General features: G+C 33.2%; 2 protein-coding genes across 2 annotated transcripts; both read left to right on the top strand.

Annotated features, from left to right (window-relative positions):
* The first annotated feature begins 1,681 nt into the window (after positions 1 to 1,681).
* Positions 1,682 to 10,384, top strand: LOC124367125 (dynein regulatory complex subunit 2-like). Its single transcript, XM_046823779.1, has 4 exons — positions 1,682 to 1,861; positions 7,688 to 7,801; positions 8,163 to 8,302; positions 10,255 to 10,384. The coding sequence occupies exons 1-4, from the start codon at positions 1,721 to 1,723 to the stop codon at positions 10,301 to 10,303; spliced, it is 444 nt and encodes a 147-aa protein (XP_046679735.1). The 5' UTR covers positions 1,682 to 1,720; the 3' UTR covers positions 10,304 to 10,384.
* Positions 10,261 to 16,232, top strand: LOC124367124 (dynein regulatory complex subunit 2-like). The gene is made up of 5 exons (XM_046823778.1): positions 10,261 to 10,478; positions 13,295 to 13,492; positions 14,422 to 14,616; positions 15,558 to 15,686; positions 15,992 to 16,232. Exons 1-5 carry the CDS (start codon positions 10,401 to 10,403, stop codon positions 16,178 to 16,180), a joined length of 789 nt encoding a protein of 262 aa, XP_046679734.1. The 5' UTR covers positions 10,261 to 10,400; the 3' UTR covers positions 16,181 to 16,232.
* The last annotated feature ends 3,976 nt before the right edge of the window (positions 16,233 to 20,208 follow it).

Below are 20,208 nucleotides of genomic sequence, written 5' to 3'. Positions count from 1 at the left end.
AGCGTTAGTGAAACCTATCTTCTGAAGGCTGGAAAATGTTATTTTCTGTTTGTCTGTCTGCACGATACATCACGAACGAATGTGCCTATAAATTGTACATCGGGATTGGTCTGAGCGTTAGTGAAACCTATCTTCTGAAGGCTGGAAAATGTTATTTTCTGTTTGTCTGTCTGCACGATACATCACGAACGAATGTGCCTATAAATTGTACATCGGAATTGGTCTGAGCGTTAGTGAAACCTATCTTCTGAAGGCTGGAAAATGTTATTTTCTGTTTGTCTGTCTGCACGATACATCACGAACGAATGTACCTATAAATTGTACATCGGCATTGGTCTGAGCGTTAGTGAAGCCTATCTTCTGAAGGCTGGAAAAGGTTATTTTCTGTTTGTCTGTCTGCACGATACATCACGAACGAATGTGCCTATAAATTGTACATCGGAATTGGTCTGAGCGTTAGTGAAGCCTATCTTCTGAAGGCTGGAAAATGTTATTTTCTGTTTGTCTGTCTGCACGATACATCACGAACGAATGTGCCTATAAATTGTACATCGGAATTGGTCTGAGCGTTAGTGAAGCCTATCTTCTGAAGCTGGAAAATGTTATCTTCCGTTCGTATAGTTTTCTACCACTGGCAAGGCTGGCTGGCCCCATTAGTCATATGTCTGTCTATGTACCTTTTTGCTTTTTTTCTGTATATCTCTAGAAGTAATTGAGCCATGTACTTGAAATTCGGAATGAAACTTTATTTCTGCATGTAGACAATGTTATGTGGAATTAATGGAATTTTTGCAGAGCGCCTTTGAAGCTTAGGCTGATAAAAAATATTGAGTGCGTGGCTTACCATGTCTGCCCTTATACATCAAGAAATATATATCTTGTTTATGTCCCCATAAGACTTAACAGGTTTGAGTGTAAGGATTTAATAGGGTTTACTTTAATCTAAAAATTTTCCAAAATATAGCCAGAAACATCTATCACGCAGGGGACTGACAACATTTTTAGGGGTTCTGAAATGAGTTGTATATTTGAAATTGTACATGAAACTTTAGCAAAGCTTGTTACACGATACGTGGTCTGGCATAGGCTACTTACTACTGCCTTGTTTTTACAATATCAATTGATGATACGAATCAAGCATTTTACTGTATGATGAGTAAATATTAATATCTCACTGTATTCATTTATAACGTTTTATTAGAGTTTTTTTTCTTTATTTCTCATAGTGATGTATAGTGTAATAGTAGTTGTAGTTGCATATGTATATGTTGCTTACGTAATGAAATGTTTTTTGGTCAGCCTGTGCAATATTATAAAAATTGTATCGGTCATTTTTATTTGTGAGAAATAAAGTTTCTTTCTTTATTTTATTTAGGTGGTTGACTACGTAAGATGGGGGGGGGAGCAAATAATGTGAAGTATTGGTTGATGGAAGGTTAGACATTTTTTTATTTAAAAGCATATTTTAAATGTGATATTAGAAGAGTGTGACTGTTTTGGTGGGATATAATATACTGATGAGCCATCTCTTGGCATCGACAAATCATCATAGTGCCCGTGGAAACACTACAAGCTATATAGTTGCCATGGAGTTGTTTTGTGTTGCTAAGCAACCAAAAAGTAGAGCCCAGAGGCTACCTGACTAGCATTCCAGTTGCCTTTCACGGTTCATCGTACTTCCTTGGCGTTACTGTTGCTCGAGTGTTCCTAGAATACAAGGATGGGTCCGAAGAAGAAAGGAAAAGGAAGCAAGCTGGCGCGGATGTCGGAGGAAGAACGGATAAGATACATGCAGCATAGGGCCGCCATAGAGGAAGAGGCGCGGCGAAGGAAGGAACAGCTGATTGCCACTTATATGAAGGTGAGCCGATAAAGCCGTACCAGAGATAAGGGTATATCATTCATAACGTCACTTCTGGTACGAAAACAACTTGAGAATTTATTAGGCGCCTTCAAATAAGAGCAGTACATAAGAGAAATGTGATTGCAGAAAAATATTTGAAGGAGTTTTATCTTTTTGATCATTATTGCGATTGTCTTCCTAGTTATAACGGCAAATAGTTATGATAACGTAATCTATTTACTACTAAACGTAAAATTTAATCTTTTGCTCCAGTTTTTAATGAGCGGGAAAGGGAATGGATTAAACAAAATGCAACATTTTATTACACTTATGTATACCTTTTTAATTTCATATTCCACAATTACTTTAAATTCTTGATTACTTAACTTTTCATTTATTAACACAATTATTACTCTCAGTGGTTACATTTGTGTTCAATTTTGATCACTACGTAATCAATTTTTGTTTACAAAGTACCAGTGGCGTACCCAGGATTTCAATTTGGGGGCCCAACTTATTTTGAGATGCTGATTTGATTTTGAGAACTTTATTATATTTCGCGCAATGATATAAGTTTTTATTAGTAGACAGATATATTTTTATTTATTTAACATGAACATAATTTCAAAAAATATATTTAACAGACTTACGTTTTCTATACTTACGTACAAAAACGCACGTTACATTTCTATAGTCTAAAAGTAATTATCTACGTATTTTATTAATATTTTGACATTGCCATCAATACGATTTACAGATATTTTTAATACATCCCAATCACTATTCCAGTAAATAAATGATGATGTGCCGTTTTATATTAATTGCGTTGTAAATGTATAGAAACAAATCTTACTATTTTATAAATAGATTAATATCTGAATGTGTTTGTTAAGCACCAATCTCGAGGGTTGGACCAATTCGGAAAATTCTACTTTTAAAATATTCGTCAGAGTCCTTAGAAGATTTTTATAAAGAGAAAATCGAAATTGTGTCCGGATATTTCAGAATTCGGAGTTATAATGATAATGTTAAAGGAATTTAACTGTTAGTAAGCAGCTGCTGTATTCAAATGCGACGACAGTAAATGCATTTTGTCCGAAGTAGTCCTTTTCGTGTACGCACGAAGTAGTTTCCATACGTGTATATGCATTTTCTTGAGTAGTGGAAAAATCACTTATATCACCAGATATATTTTAGACTGGAAGTAGCCACTTTTAAATCTAAAGTTAGTTTTTCGGAACCTGTATATGAATATATTTTCTTGGTCGAAGCATCAGTAAAATCGTTTAATTAGAGCGAAAGTTAATTTTAAAGGCCGTAATAGGCTATATATATAGATTAATGTTTGTCTGTATGTCCTTTATAGACTCGGAAACTATTTGACCGATAATTATGAAAATTTGTATGCATATGTGTTTTTTCCAATGCCAATTGATGGAACTCACCACGAGGTGGCGCTGCAAAATATAAAAAGTTATCAAAGTGCCTGCACATTATAAACTGCAATTACGAGGCAATCACGTATATTAAATAGCCAAGCACTAATTGAAAGCGCTAAGTTTTCATGTATATTTGTCTCTAACTTAAATTTATGGTTCAACTTAAAGCTTGAGTGTTAAACCACTTTATAATAAAGTATATGTACGTGTACAATGGCTATAAACATACACTTTTGACAGATTTTCTTGATCGTGACAAGGTAAACTTTACATCGGCGTTGGAACCAGAAATGCACCAATGCATGCATGGCGTGCATGGTTTGTTGGTTCATTCACTTGAACCAGAAATGCTCATGCACGGGCAAAGCTTACGAAAAGCGTGCGAAGCCGCGGGCAAACAGCTAGTAATATAATAAAACGCAATATCATTGTAAGTCTCTTTACTACATGCAATAATAATTTACAAAATTTTTCATAGTTCTTTTTTATATTACGTATCACATAAATTATTTATAATTATTTGAATTTTAGTTTTATAAATTAAATTTTTAAATATTCACATTTAATTAACATACAACAAAAATTATTTTATTACAAATGAGAAAATAATATTTAACAAGTAAACGAGTGCAATGAAAAAGAAACATCCTCTCATTAAAAAATGTTTATACAATAATTTGTTTAGGTGAAGGACAAGCGTATTTTCCTATTGACGAACTTAACGAGTCTTTTGACTTTGTGTGACTTTCACTTTACTATCTCTAGGCATTGTCATTGACGTGTACATATTGACGTCAGCCTGTCTTCACTTGCGGTACGAGTATAAGAAACAACATTTCAGTCTGAAAAGGATCTTTCGACGGATGAAGTTATAACTGGATTTCACCATTATTAACAGAATATGTAAATGAAATGAAATGGAATCTATTTACAGAGGCGGAGTCAAAGTCCATCACTCACCCTCAAAACAAATATCAACAATTACCAAAAGGTGTTATGCATATATGAAACATATAAATAGGCTACATTTAATAAATTCTTACAATTATTGATCATAAGTACTGGACCCTTCTTATTGAAGCAATGGAATAAAATAGAACACATGCTAATCTTAATTATTAATTTACATATTTTCCTCTTTCACACTTATCACTCAGCCGTACTCTTAAGATTAGGGAAAATATTTGCATCCATTTCTTTCAGTAAATTAATATCACTTTGGCTTTTGGCTTATTAACTTCAAATTCGTTTTCCAGAGGTTTTACTCTTCAATACAATTCACCTCTGCTTGTGTTCTGGAAATAATTTTTTTTGTAGATGCATCAGTTAGAATGTCATTAAATCCTCTACAGTACTTACACTATCATGTACATGGATAAGACTTTTGTTCCCTTTTGATAGATCGGTATTCTTTGAGTGACATCAATATTTTCATCTAATTATTGGGGGAGACCGTAATTTCGTAATCAACTACAATTTTCACCTCGACATTAGATCGGTATCTCTGACTATCTACTGTTTTGGACCTTTTGATTTATACTATAAATCTGTGTGCTAGATCTTTTGCCTTTTTTATACCCTGTACCTTTTACTCTCCTATACCGTGTACTAAACTCTGTCTCTCAATTTGTTTATTGTTTCGGAAAACATTTTCTGTCGGTTGAATTTCGTCTAAAGCTACAACGACACCAATAGATTTGAAAACGAACCGTTTCTTGTCACGCATTGTTGACGTGACAAGGTTATTATAAATGTAAATGCACACAGACAGGTGTGAAGGCAGGCAGCTGTAGTTTGTCTCATTATGCTTCAGTTCATAATTGTTTCCAATGCGTGAACGTTGCATTGAAAACATTTATTAAACACTGCCTTTTCGCCCTTATCGTATGCCGGCATCTGTGAAGGGACGTTTCACCCCTTCCTGGTATCATTAATGCATTTTTGCAATGTTGGCATGATTAAGTTGAAGCTCTTAAAAAAACATTTAAGATGTTGTTGGAAAATTGAATACAAAACGCAATATTTGTGATTGTATTATCGTACCAGTACTAGTCACATCATAAATTTAATAAGCAGGCGCCCGCTGCATTGGTCGTGGTAGATCATAAAACCTGCTCAATTAAATTGGTGTTAAAAATTAAAGTTTTGTATAGTGCTTTACAAAATTAAACTCCCAAGATAATGAATTTAAAAGCTCCATAACGTGACCAATGCCTGATTTTCACCGCCAGCGCCAGGTCAAGAATTCATGTTCAGATGTTAAGATAATTCGATAACCACTGTTATTATAATAATTAAAACTACATACCCCAAAAACATTGCAATTAATAAAATTATGTCTTCTAAAAAATCACAAAACTTCCTAGATGTAAATTTGGAATTTGTAGTGTGGTTGAACAGCACCAAAACCGACTCTTCTATTTTATTTGTAAATAATTTTTCTTTATACGTCTGAACGAAGAAATACACAAGCTAAATTTGAAGTAATATTCACTGAATATGCCCCTTTTCGATTTAATTGACAATTCGATTATTTACGTATGTCAACTTCAAAATCACCTAAAAAGTTTTGTCGCAATGTCGCTGTTTGTTGTCGTATTGTATAGATGTAGGCCTATAAAGTTTTAACTTTTAACGCGTCTGTGTGAACTGGAAATTTGGTTGTGTTATGTGTGTTGTGCAATTTTGACGAAAATAACAAGACCATTCAGTGAATTCAATTTTATACCACACTCTAAAGATAGATTGTAACGAACATGTAACGAGTGACAAAACCTCTTCGGTTGATTTTGGATTTGACTGAGATGAGAATACCTAATTAATTTATAAATGTTCATGTAACTCTCTTTACCGTAGGTCTACTGGTTGGTTTGTGGTTAACTTTCAAACTCGGCTACCTAAACGTGTTGATCAGGGAGTAACACGAAAACAACAACATATGTCTGCGTACTGAAGACGTAATGAAACATTACACTCTAGTGATAATGGTTTCATCTGCTAATATGGTGAAAAACAGAGTTTTTTTCTCTGACCAAAATAGTTGTTGGATTTGCTTACCAACAAGCATCCTGTACAGTGAGAACGCCTGGTTTCATTTTCTCCTGTCTGGACTCCCAAGTAGTTTTCGGTTATATTTGACTCATTTTCTTTCTCTTCTTTTATAATTTTCTTTCAACTTTACTATTTTCCCACGTGATGAAGAAAATTGATTTCAATCCTCGAAACGTCGTGTTTTACATTTTGTAGCATAAAACGATGGCAAACGACAGAAATCCTATTTTCCTTTCAAACCTTCCATAGTCATTAACAAACTAAAAAAAAGAACAAGCTCTATTAATTGATTTCGAATAATGAGACAGACAAAAATTAGAAGTCCTGCTGATCACTATATTATTTGCTAATACCGAGTTCCCATGCATTGTTCAAAAGCGTAAGGACGCCCTAAAGTTTCCATTATTTGTCTTCGGTTCTACCAATAATAATCTTCCTGAATCTTGGCGACAGAAGTGAGAGCTCTTGTCTTCCGCAGAAAATCATATTTCCCATTGTAGATTATAATAGATATCTCTCTCATATATTTGTTTGTCTCCAAAACAATATCTTTGCTCCTTCAGACATTTCATGGCATTCTGTTCTAGAGTGTATTCAAACACCACAACTAAGACTTTCCACTAATTAGAGGCCAAAGGATATTCTGATGACTCCATGAGAATCTTGGCCACCTTCCCTACAAAAGAATAAAACACAGTGATCTTGCTAAAACGTTTCTGTCACTTGAAGACCTCTTATCAATTATCGGAAAATTATACTAATGTATTTATCAAACATTTCTTCATCAGTGACATTTATGTTCGAAAGTAATTTGTAACTTTCACCATACTCACTGAAGTAATTCTGAGTTACATCTGAGATGGAGTATACTATTCCAGCGTTCCTAGTACAAGCAAGTGTAAGCGAAAAGTACAAAATTCTTTTCTTGTGGCAAGAACTAGCCTCCAATATCCTGAAAAATAGTGCACCACCTTACGATCAATTAATCTCTGTTCCGAAAAAAATATGTTACGTATGTAACCCACTACGCCAAAAGTTCCCACCATAACGAATAGTAATTATTTAAGAGTACGCCGCAATTCAGGATGACAAGCTTATATATAAGCTTTTCTGTTGTCATGTTTTAGTTTTGAAAATCTCATCCTCATGTATTGTTGATTTGCTTATTATTTTTGTGCATTCACAGTTGTAGCACCTGACAAAGATACCAGATACCAATTCTCAAAACATATTTGTTTCATTTTTGAAATAAATAATGACGGCTACTGGACATAACTCTGATATCCTTTTCCAGTACAATAATTTGCTAGGATGTACATTTAAATAACTGAAACATTTGTTTGTATAATTTCAGAACAAACTGAAACATGAAGAGGCATTTATGAGGTTGAACTCGGCAAAAATAAATCAACAATGGCGTCATATATTGCGAAAGGTGAAATGTAAGGAGCTAACAGACAATATGAAGGTAAGTGACACTATACTTTACTAAATAAAAAGGTATAGACTAAATAAGAAATTATTTTATTTTAAAACGACTTCAAAGATAAATGTAACCAGTGTCATCTACGAGTTTCAAATCGAATTGGGTAGATGTATATCTATGCTCTAGCAAATGAATGTCCAGCATCTAATCTGACTCTGCTCTCTGTAAATCTTCATACCTTTCTTTATTATTGAGAAATTAATATTCAAGTAGGGCCTACTGAGTATTCTTGCCAGTTGACATCTAATTTTGCAACTGTTTTCTTTATATTTTATAACTACTGATGGATGAAGCTGTATTGACGTCACAGCACTAAACTAATTTATGTCTGTGTTTTGGCCAGATCCTGTGGACCACATTCGAGGCGGCTGTCATCAGCAAGAATAAGATCATCCAGACACTCCTGGGGGACCTGGAGGATTCTGAGCTCCAGTACTCTATGATGCTGGAGAATCACGTTTCAGATCGTCAACCGCCTTATCGGTAATTACCTACAACCCCCATTCATTTTGTCTCTTTGTTTGGCTAACTCTTAGTTAATCAACCAATCATAGTGGCGAAAAGTTCTTGGATATTCTAATAAACTTTATACGTTAACTGATGCAGGCGCCATAAAGTGTCTTTTGCGGTTGACTACTTAATGGATTATATGTCAGTTGTTAGGTATTACAGACCAAAGCGATAAAAATAATTTTGGAATACTCAGGTGATTTTCAGCAATGTTGTGCATTTACGTGATTTTTAATGTTTCATGACGTTTTGTGATAACGGACATACACAAGTTTTAGAATATACAGTAACAGTGAATATGTATACAAATATATTTTTGTATTGATTGTAACGAAATTAAGTCCACGTTTTTGAAACAAATTTATATTCTTACAAATATATAAGTTTTCAATTACTACTATGCTAACATGTGATCCTCTAGAGCCATCGTATACACATCAGTGTTGTATAAATTAAACTATCTATTAATGCATCTTTAGTTTGACATTTTGAGATCACAGCCCCTAGTGAAATCTACTGTTCTTATAAATAAGCGGGAAGGGATATTTTACTTTGTTTTATTTTTATTCAAAGCGAATAACTGTATAATTTTAATGCTTATATTTCCCTGGTCCATTTAGTAAAACAAATTTAAATTGAATCGTTAAATTTCTTTGATAATATCATTTAATTCCCTTCCTACTCAAGGAAAGAAAAAAGAGTTGGCATTTACTAATGAATATTTTATATAGCTAACATTATTGATAGCCAGATATTCTACCAACTTGTTTCACTTTATCGCTATAGATAGTACATGTTTTCCCGTCGCTGTTAAGATAATTGGTGCTCTCGTTTTATGCGGTCAAACATATCAGCATGACAAACTTAACCATGACAACATAACCTCAAACCTAATAAACAATAGTTTTCAATGAGGAAAATATGATCCCGGTCCCACGTACAGTCTCAGCCCAAGGCAAACTACCTTTCACATTCCTGGGTACTATTCACATTTAAGTTTTAGGCCTATATTATATTTTTCTACAATTTCTTACTTAAACATTTTTTAATGTATTTTTGTTTGACTACTGAGTGGTACAATGCCAAATATCCTAACCTCAGCAACGGTAAGCTTGTGTAAGCTGCAGTAGCCCGCTAGGAGAATTCACATCTGGCTGTTAAGATATAAAACACTGGGTGCATGCAAGACCGTAGCCTGGAACAAAGTTTGGGGGGTCCAGACAACTGATATTTTCCCGTAGTAGACAAAGAGTAAAGCCCCATTTTGTCCCTTAAAAAGTTCTTGACCCGTTTCCTTGTTAAGAACGATCTTTCAGCAGTACATGTCAGTAATACTGAACTATTTGAATAATTATAATCATTTACTAAAAAAGTAATTGAAAGACATTGGGGGGGGGGGGGAGAGTTCGGACCCCTTGGATCCACTCGCTGGTTAGGTACGTCCTAGGGTGCATGAAAAAACTAATGTGTTATTTACCTGTAGGCAACTCCATGTCTAGATGTCCAGGAGCAACGCATCACTAACCGCAAATGCCATTGAGATATCAGGGTAAAAGTTTTATTCAACAGGTCTAGTTAACTGCGGAAAAAAGACTGAGTGGGTGCAGTTTCCTTACTGTTTAAAAGCTGTCAAAAGCCTAATCATGAAGAGTCAGTACTGTCCCCTACCTATTTTGACTAGAAGAGGCTGGACCAGAGCTCCATTTCTTCTAAAGTGACATGTTGAGGTAGAGTGCCAGTTATATCTTTCCTCGTAAAATCTCAACAGGAGGCGGTCGCTACCCCCAACCTTACCCATCCGGACTATCCTATCACTCCGGAATAAAGTACAGAGGTTATTTTTAGGATTAAGTAAAATGAGAAGTAACTTCAGCTTCTTGTCTTTTAGTCAACAATCAAATTTACCATTCAATTTGGTTCTGAAGGCTTGCACCAGGACCGGTTGGAAGCCTGTCACAAGCGATACACCTCTGAAAAGGAGGCTCTATTGTCTGCTGCTAATCTCGAGCGAATAAACACCTCGACCCAGAGTGACTACGCCTGCGAGTTCTTGCAAACTGTCATCTACGACATGAACTCACGCAACAAGTCACAGCACAAGGCCTGCACATCAAGTGCTACAGCAAAGCAAGATGAATTACGCAACCAGGTTACTTACAAAATAATGCTTTGTATGTATTAAGAATAGTATCAAAATAAAAATCAGTACTAATTATAAGGTCTATGATAGTTATGCAGGGTAAGATTAAACTTTATCAAACGGAGCTTATGAATAAAATCTTTTTTTAGTGTTAACTGAACATTTTTAGTATCATTTTCTGATATTATGGTCTTTGTCAAGGCTAATCTTTGCGTAATTACTTGTTATGAATTGATTTCCTTTTATAAATTCTTTACTTATCCATATAAGTATAAATATAGTTTAATTAATATTATTAATTATTTGTCTTCATTGTCATTATTAAATTTTTTTTAATAAAAATTATTCCTTTATACATTTTCAGTAATAATACTAATAAATGTAAGTTGTTTCACATCTTCACCTGATTAACGAAAGGTTTTATAAGAAACATTTAAAAATTTTAAGTAAATCCTTAAATTTTAAATTTGCAGAGCCATTAACAAATTCTGTAACAAACATATAAATGATTGTAACAACTATTCATTGTTCTCGTTATCTCTTTTGTACACAGACCATGACATTTTGTCAAATAAATTGAAGTATTATAGCATATGATCATGCCAATGTACTCAATTGGTTTGTAGCTTTCTGAGGGGTTGCAGCCAGGTAGTAGAGTTTCCCCTTCCCGCTATTTAGAGGCAGGTGTACCCGAAGGATCCATTTTAGGCCCCGTATTATTTTTAATTTTTATAAATGACTTACCTAATCAGTTCAACTTGTGGGAAATTAATTCTCTTTGCTGATGATACCAAAAATGTAATTAAACCTGATAATAAAATTTACCCATTTCAAAAATTACATGAAAGCATTAATTTCATTTTTAATCGGCATAAAGCTAACAAAATCTCCTTAAAAGTTCCCAAAACATTATTAATTTTCACCTTGTTAAAAATTTTAGAAAACAACTTGAAATAACTTATCAAAATAAACTAACTTCCACAAAAATTGTAAATTTCTTGATGTTGCTTTGGATGACAATTTGTGATGGGAAAACCACATCAGTCAGTTAAATGGAAAACTACATTCAGTGTGCTATGCTAATTCTTAAAATTAGAGAAACCAAGGCAGTCAGTTAGTAAAACCCCGTATTGAGCAGTTGTATATTTAGGTGACCGATTCTCAGATGGTTTTTATTCCCCCCAAGGGCAGGCACTTTCCCAAGGGATGAGGAGAGCTTGAGTTCTTGAAGGAACGGGAAATGGAGACCTCATCCTCATTCTCAGGAATAGAACTTTACCCTGACATGGCCTTATCCTGAGTGGGTGATGTTATTGGATCCAGACTCCGTAAGACAGTGTATATGATGAACTAACTACCTTAAAAATTATTTCATAAGTCCAGTATTCATTTACTAAGTTTAACTTTCATAACTTGAACCAAGACAAGAATATTAAAACATCTAGAACAGGTCCTACATTGTACGAGATCTTTCGAACTTTAAACAAGCAAAAGTTTTTAAATGAGTGAACCTTTTGAAGTCGGATTTCGGACATTGTACTCCACTAATAAAGACCTCTAATTTCATTTACTACTTGACCTATGTTCTCATTTAAAATTTTCTTCTGGCTCCTTGTGGGTTATTGCCTGCAACAAAAAAAATGGTAGTTTCTTCAAAAAGTTGTATTACTTTACCTGTAATCTTTCGAGAATTAATAAGGCCGTGCAGGACTTTATTAACACCCTGTATATATAACTGCAATATTCAGTGACAAATATACATTTCTTACTGGACAATGCCAGATTTTATATATCTGCAGGGTTTTGCAGATGCACATGAACTAAGTTTGTGTTTACTTATGTTTATTTGGCTGATCATTTAACAAAGCCTCTCCCACCCATTAGTGACAAGAGCAGATTATTGTCTTAGCGTGTATCCATTTGTATACAAAAAAACTTTAGAATTAGTTAACAAAGAGGATTAAAATTTGGTTTAGAAACATCACCTATCTCTGACTATGTTGAAATTAAAAATTGTAAAGATCAGTTCCATTGGGACTTGCTCTTCGAACAGGATGTTGTCCATTGTGCGATGAACATAAAGCCTCCCACGATGAATTGAATGTTGATATCCTCAAAATAAAACTGTTGAGTGGATTCTTTTTTTGTCTAGTCTCGGTTTTTAAAATTAGGTTTTGAATTGTTCTCTGTATATAACAGCTTCATGAAACCTATAATTTACTCCTGGGGGTTGCGTACATTTTTGTTGTGTACGGGTTACGGGGAATCGGAATAAAAGACTGAATTAGTTTACATCATCGACTGTGCTCGGTTAAGGTTGGAGGGTAACAGAGAGAGAGACAAGGGCAGGACACTGGAAGTAGTAGGTGGTGTGATCTGGTGGCGTGATGAGAACAGCCAATGGCATTTATTCAAACTAATCACCCCATATGACGTCACAGCATCATAGATCATACAGTTGGTCTTTGGCTGTGGCTTTAACTTGCCAGTAACAATTTATAATATGTATAATAATTATTATTATAATTATTATTGTAATTCAATACATTACAATTTTGAAGTTTGATTTATTCATCTCCTTAAAAACATATGTTATGGTGTAGTACACAATATACAATAAAAATGTTAAGGGAATTTAAAAAAGCACAGCATAGATTTTCTATACTGTATGATTGAGTTTAAATCAATAATTTTGTTTTGATTGGTTAGATAATACATTCTTTTGTATTACCACCTATTATCTGTATAAATTTGCAAGTGATTTTTTTATACTCTCACTTATTCTGTCTCCTGTAACCAGCACCTGATAATGTACTGTGCTACAGATGCAAAGTGAGATAGAGAAGGTGGAAGAGCAGGGAAGTCTACAGATAGAAGAGGTGTGGCACAGTATACAGCAGGTATTGAAGGACTATGTGACTGACACTGCGCCCAACCGACCTCACTACAACGCTTTGCGTGCCAAGGATAAGGCCAACACTGAGCAACTGCTTCGCCACTGTGATACTGTCAACAAGTATTCGGTAATCAGTAGAAGTTTTGTTCTCTTCATTCTTTCTCTTAGTTACAGATGGAAAGGAAAGTACTGTTTCCCTTCATACATTATTATTGTAATTCAAAGCTTTCATATGAGGTAGAAGAAAAGATATTTCATGAAGAAGTCTTTTTGTCCCTCTGATTTGGGTTAAGAAGCTCATATATTAAGTTGAGACCCTATTCTGTTACCACGTTTTAAGTAATTTTCGAAAAACAAACTGACAAATTAAATATGAGGAAGGAAGGCAGTCAGCATAAAAACTTAGGATTAGAACTTGACATTAACATAAACAACATAGTACTTTAAAAGTAACATCCAGATCAACAATCTAAGTGACCTTAATTTATTTCCGAAACTAGAAATGTTCCTGGGAGCAATGTAATTTCAAAATTGTAAATTTCATTGACTGCACATGATTGTAAATTCGGTGTTACAAAATTATTTTCATAACCATAAGTACCAATTGTTCAGTGATCTAAGATGTTGGACTTTGGATCTGAGTTAGAGATAGCATGGATTCAAATACTGTCTGTGACCATTGCACTTTTTATCAGTACCATCGATCTTGTACTGATTTGACTTTCCTCCTTATTCTGTTTGATAAGATCCTTACACAAGTCCATGAGGTTGGGCAGAATAAGGCTTAATAGGATTTTTAAGGATTAACCTCTTATTTTATAAAAAAATTAAAAAGCTAAATAAGTGCATTAATAACTACAACAGTTAAGTCAAAATTAGGATTGTGTTTAGTTTTGTAATAAATACAACTTTACTTGGATATTTCGTATTTTTGAGGTATAACAAAACATTTTACATTGGTTTGGGATTTCTGGGAAGGTAATAAAATAGTTACTTTAATTGAGTTTGATCGCTGAACAAAATGAATTTTTCAATAGTTGAATCTTTCAATTGCAGGACTTAATAGTGGATCTGAAGCAACAGTTGGCTCTGATGCATTGCACCCATACAGTAAAACTGAAGGAGTTGAGGGAGGAGCAGAGCGAGTTCTTAGCGCAGTTCGACAGGATGAGACACAGTATCAACCACAACCAGGCGAGAGATGAATCCAAACTGACTACGCTAGCTGTAGTCAGCAGTGAAGTCATCAAGGTGAGTTGTGTAGTCAGATCTAGCAGATGGAAATTATTCCATTGTTATAGAAAAAGGGTTGTCTCATTTTTCTTTCCCCACCTTCCCTCCAGAAATTATCAATCAAGTATTTCTTAATTTCAAGTCCCATGAAAGTTTGACTAGTTATGCAAGAATTCCAGATCAAACTTTGTTGACTAAAGAGTCACTTAATGAATCTTCTTAATAAATCCTTTTGGTGATATTGAGTTTTATCAGAGTTAATTAGTTTAGATCATATAGGATGAACCTGAACAAGGTCGAATTCCACAGTTCAATAGATGCTTTTATTTCTTTATTTATTTTTAATATGGATGATTGATTTTGAAAATGTTTGATCAAATTATACATAAGTTTAAGTATAATTTCTTGCTATATGAAATTGCAGAGTACAAAGCGGAATTTGATCCAGTTTCTCTTGGGTTTTATAGATAAAAGAACAATATTTTCTTTATGTAAATTGGTAAAAAATACTCCCTTAAATATTAAAATTACTCAGTAAAGTTAACTCATAACTATTATTTTTAAGAAAGTTAAGAATACATCACAAAAATTAGTGTTTCTTGTAATCAATGGCTGGATAGGGAGTTGTTTGATGTCAACTATCTTCAAAACTCCACGTCTCCTTCACTTTCATCTATACTCTGCATTGAAGACGAGTTTGAAATAAATTAACTCCATTTCTAAAAACATGCCATAATAAAAAATTGAGGAAAAATTTAGAAACTTGTTTTTTTTAATAATAAACTTTTATGATTTTTTCTTACACTTATAAAATGTGAATTAAAATTTCTTTATTCAATACTAAGTACTTCATCCATATATAGATATATAATCATTATTTTATGGCTCAGCTTTGGGTGAAGTTTTACAAATATGATTTTAACATGTTTTAATATGACTAAAATAAACAATGATTTCAGGAATTGACAAAACTTGCCCAGAGAGGAGAATCAATACTGCAAATGGCATCAACTTGTCAAAAATTTCTTTCTGAAAAAGAAAAGCTCAAAAACTACAGTGCAGTTATGAGAAATGAAGATAAGACTGAGGTGAAGTATAAGTATGAAATGTTTTTATTTTAAATAAATATTACTCAAGGTCGTGTCAAAACTGGCTCTTAACAAGATAATTTATTAACTTTAGAAAAATTAGTTTTCATGTGTCTAAAAAGTAAAGTGCATGTAAAATGGAAGATGATGTATAATACTATGTAATTTTTGTCAAAATTCCTCTATCGACTTAACAAAAACTAGGCTGTAAGAGTTAGGCTAGAGAGTAAGGTTATTTAATGTAAACTTACTCTCACCTCTTAGATTAACATGTGTGTTTAAATAAAGAAATTGTTATTTTCTAGGATGATGAAACACCACTGAAAGAAATGGACAACTTCTGGCAACAGTATAATGAGGTTGTGCTGGAGTGTAGGGAGTTGTCTGCAGAAAAAGATGCTTTGTCTACGGAGAACAAACAGTTGCGGAAAATTCTACGTCACTACCTCAACACTCTTGTTCGGCCAACCACAGTACCCAGAGCCATGGCTTGAATACAGACAAGCAAAATCTCAGTGGGACATTATTTAATTTTATTTATGTTAGTTACACTTAGGCCTATTGGGCTATTTTTTATTTTAGGTTTTTTAAAGAAGCAATGTAATTTCAACAGAATAAACTATGAGTCCTTCTATATCCTTAAATAAATTTATTTGGTTTTTTATGTTTTGATGGAATAAACGCACAAAAATAAATCAAGATGTACAATATTCTTTAGCACTTAACAAGAAAAGTGAGATAAAAAAACTGGTGAACCCTAAAGGGGTTACTTTTGGATAATGGATTATACCTTCCAGTGGGTACAGCAAAACTGATTTATCACTTACACTTGGGAAACCTTATCACTAACAGAAATGTCAAGATATTGGAGTAAAAGAACTGATCGATAAGTGTACTCTTCTGCGGAACATGACTGTTGAAGTGGATGGAACTCAGTTTTCATAGATGTTCTAGCCTGGACATCAGGTATTATTGTCTCCTACACGCTTAGACTGGATGAGGCTGAAACAGAGCTAGCCTCTCGTTCCTTCCGATGGCATGACTAGATAAAATGCCTGCTATCCCACGTCATGGCACCTTGACAAGAGGCGGCCCCTACCCTCAACCAAATCATAACTTACCTTCTGTGTAGCCCTAGAATTCATTGAAGGAGTTTATTAATGAATTTCTAAGAGGAATAAGACCAATTTATGTGGCCTTATGATACTTAATCCCAGAAGCTTGAACCGATCCTAGGTTCCAGAATACATTTGTGTATGTATAAGTAAGTGACACTATAAGTCAAATTCCAGACAGGTTTTCTTCAAATTTGACAATGAACCTTTGATTCTGATTATCTAATACTTCGTAATGGTAGAGAATCCAGGATTGAATAACAATACAGCAATAACTTTAGTTACTAAGCTTTCATAATCAAATAGACAATTCCAATGCCACAAATCCCAGCCTGGCAGCTAACTTGCGTTCCCTCTTAACTCACATACAGTAAATGTTGCTGCCTGGTTTCCAAAGAACTTTAACTCCCCAGAACACACTTAAAAATTAAAGAGTGAACCCATAAATTAAAAAAGGTAATTCCAATGAAACATGTTGATAGATTAAATATAATATTTTTATTATGAGATCAAGCTTTATACAGACAATTTGGGTTTTACAAATATTGGTAGTTTCATACACAATAGTATTACAGGGTAATATACAGCATGGGTACTGGTAAGTTTTAACAATGCGTGGGATTGTACAGTGAAAAGGAAGAATCAATAAATGGCACCTTCACTATATACAAACAAAAAGGCAATGACTGATTGTTAAGGCCAGATCATAATAGGTTCATGTTGAAAAAAGAATTTATTAAAAATGATCAAGACAAATCTAAAAGGTCAACACAACTGAGTTTTTCAAACCAGCAGCTGAACAAATGTGAGCAATAACAATAATGAGTAAGTTATATCATAGACCAAATACAAATTTTTAAACACTGGAAAATACAGTTATTTCTAGAATAATTTAATTTTAAGAAAAGGAAATAATTTGAAACAGTTTAGTTCGTTACACAATAATTGTAAAAATGTAAAAAACTGGTATAAAAATTTCACCTTGTTTAATATGTATATCTCAATTGATTTTTTAAAGATTTAACAGCTTAATACAAATCTACAAAGAAAGAATCGGCTTTTTGACAGATATTGACAAGGTATTACTATTCTTACATTACTTAAGAGTTGGCTACAGTGAAACAATCTTAATTTTATCTCATAAGAACAAAGTTAAATCTCATAACACTTTAAAACCCTAAATTGCCATAGAATTATGGTATGCGTTTTTTATTAAATATACAATTAATACGCATCCAGAGGTTTTTGAGCTTTTCTTGCAAACTATACAAATATTTAAACAAATGTTTGATTTGTTTTCTGAGTAATCACTATCGATATTGACAAATACCAAAAACCATTTAGATGGATATTTATTAATCGTATCTTTAAAATCAACATTCCCCCACAATTCCATGACCAAAAGCAAGGTATAAAAGTAAAATTAAGATCAGTACATCTAACTCTTAAATCTTCATAATCTAATTGGATTAGCAACAATTATCACTTATTATAAACCTAAATTTCTTGGAGAAATCCCAATGTATCCTTCACGGAAATGACAGATAATTAATAAACTGTTCTTCAAATATTTCCTGAATTAAAAATCTGATATCAGGAGTTATTACAAGTATTTTTAAACTAAATTGTTCCGAAAATGAATAACATTTTTTTTGTGGTAAATGGTTTGAAAACCTATTCTGAAACTGTTTAAACACGTTATTTTGAGCTGAGCAAAATGATTGCTTGTTAGCAAACAAAAATATCTTGTCAAAAGCGGGATATAAACTTGGCTCCTGTTATGATAAGCAGAAATTATAAATAACCAGTTACTTGCAGAAGAATTATCAAATTATTTGTGATTTTATGGTGTCAATAAAGAAGTAGTGTTATAATTATTGTAAAATGAAATGTCAATGCGTAAAATATCTGTCATAGCATGGATAGGTCATTCCTTTCCTTCCCCCCCCCCCCCTGTTGACGCAACGCATTTTCATACGCTAACAAACCCTAATTCATCGTACTGTAAAATAAATGGTTCCGGACTCAATAACATAACCCCTTAACCACCACAAGTTAGCAACACTTAATGCTAGGTGTAGTTGTGTACACAGATCCTCCAGCACCAAGTATTTTCCCCGTCTTTTTCTGTGGTTTTTAACATATTTATTGAACATGGTAGTTAGTTTTATTTTGAGCAAACAATAATAAATAATTTTAAACACATTTAAAATTTCAATCAGTGGTTGGCATTATCAATTTTTAATTATTTTAAAAATTAATTTTTTACTTTTTCAACACAACTATCAACAACAAATAAGCATAAACAAATTCTGTATAGTACAAAACAACAAGCAGTTACAACAGAAAGCTTCCTGAACTCGCATATGATACAAAACAAGTAGTACTGCTATATGCACAAGATTGCAGCACCAACAGGACAGCAATCTCTTACTAGTTTTCAACCTAGTAGAACCCCAAAAAATACAAAATAACAGCTGTCACCAAGAAAGCAAAACAGTTGATGTGTTGAGATGAGATAAATTGTGCTCTGTGGCGGTTAAGGGGCTAAAATGTTGATAGTAGGAATTTATTAGCAACCTATTAAAAAAAATTAATATAATTTCACTGTGCCCAAGGTAGCAAACTTGAAAATTACATGGATTTATGTTATTTTACGTATGCGTTCCAGAATTTGATACAACCATCCTATACAAATTTAATACAAAAATTAATTTTTTTAAGGAAAATTAATTCAAATGAAATAATTATATCTGAAGCATCATATTTATATATGGCATGCTCTTTATTGGCTGTAGTGACTATTATGGTGACTCATGGTAAAGCTACACAAAGTAGTAGGTTAACTATCTGACAAATAATTAATGTAATGAGATGAATAATTAAAATTGCATTGATGTACTTTGAAACCTTAATAACATGAACCTCAAAATTGTAAGTCTCAATGAGAAGTTTGAAAGCGGTGCATTAAATTACAATCGTTCATAAATTGCGATTCCACAATTTAAAAAAAATCTAGTTTAGAATTTTTTTGGAAAAGCTGTCTTATTATTTAAAAATATCGACAATCACAACAAAATTTTAAAAAAATTCTGAAAAGATTTTTAACTAGCACATATATTGTATAATTTTATTTTTAAGACCCACAATGAAGATTTATAAATTTATCTGTTTTGATAAGAATAGGCCTATATATTAGTGAGATCATTAAATGGATACCGCTGTTTATAATAATAAAGTGAGTATCAATTAAAATTAATTTAACGGAAAGGTTTGAGTTACAAAGTTAATGCAGCAAAACACGAATGGTGAACACATGAGTGTTTCTCAGTTTAAAAAATTTCTCGGTTTATTTAGTTTACATGTTTGGCAATTCATTAGAACCTGTCAGCACCTTTGAAGTACAG

The sequence above is a fragment of the Homalodisca vitripennis genome, chromosome 8 (genome assembly GCF_021130785.1).
Source record: "Homalodisca vitripennis isolate AUS2020 chromosome 8, UT_GWSS_2.1, whole genome shotgun sequence".
Taxonomy (NCBI): Eukaryota; Metazoa; Arthropoda; class Insecta; order Hemiptera; family Cicadellidae; genus Homalodisca; species Homalodisca vitripennis.
Note: the sequence above shows the minus strand (reverse complement) of the source record. Positions and strands in the feature narration are given on the sequence as shown.

Coding starts and splice junctions, on each gene's coding strand:
- LOC124367125 (XM_046823779.1), top strand. CDS start 1,721: ATGGGTCCGAAGAAGAAAGGAAAAGGAAGCAAGCTGGCGCGGATGTCG. Junction 1,862..7,687: donor TGATTGCCACTTATATGAAG/GTGAGCCGATAA, acceptor GTATAATTTCAG/AACAAACTGAAACATGAAGA. Junction 8,303..10,254: donor GATCGTCAACCGCCTTATCG/GTAATTACCTAC, acceptor TTGGTTCTGAAG/GCTTGCACCAGGACCGGTTG.
- LOC124367124 (XM_046823778.1), top strand. CDS start 10,401: ATGAACTCACGCAACAAGTCACAGCACAAGGCCTGCACATCAAGTGCT. Junction 10,479..13,294: donor AAGATGAATTACGCAACCAG/GTTACTTACAAA, acceptor ACTGTGCTACAG/ATGCAAAGTGAGATAGAGAA. Junction 15,687..15,991: donor GAAATGAAGATAAGACTGAG/GTGAAGTATAAG, acceptor GTTATTTTCTAG/GATGATGAAACACCACTGAA.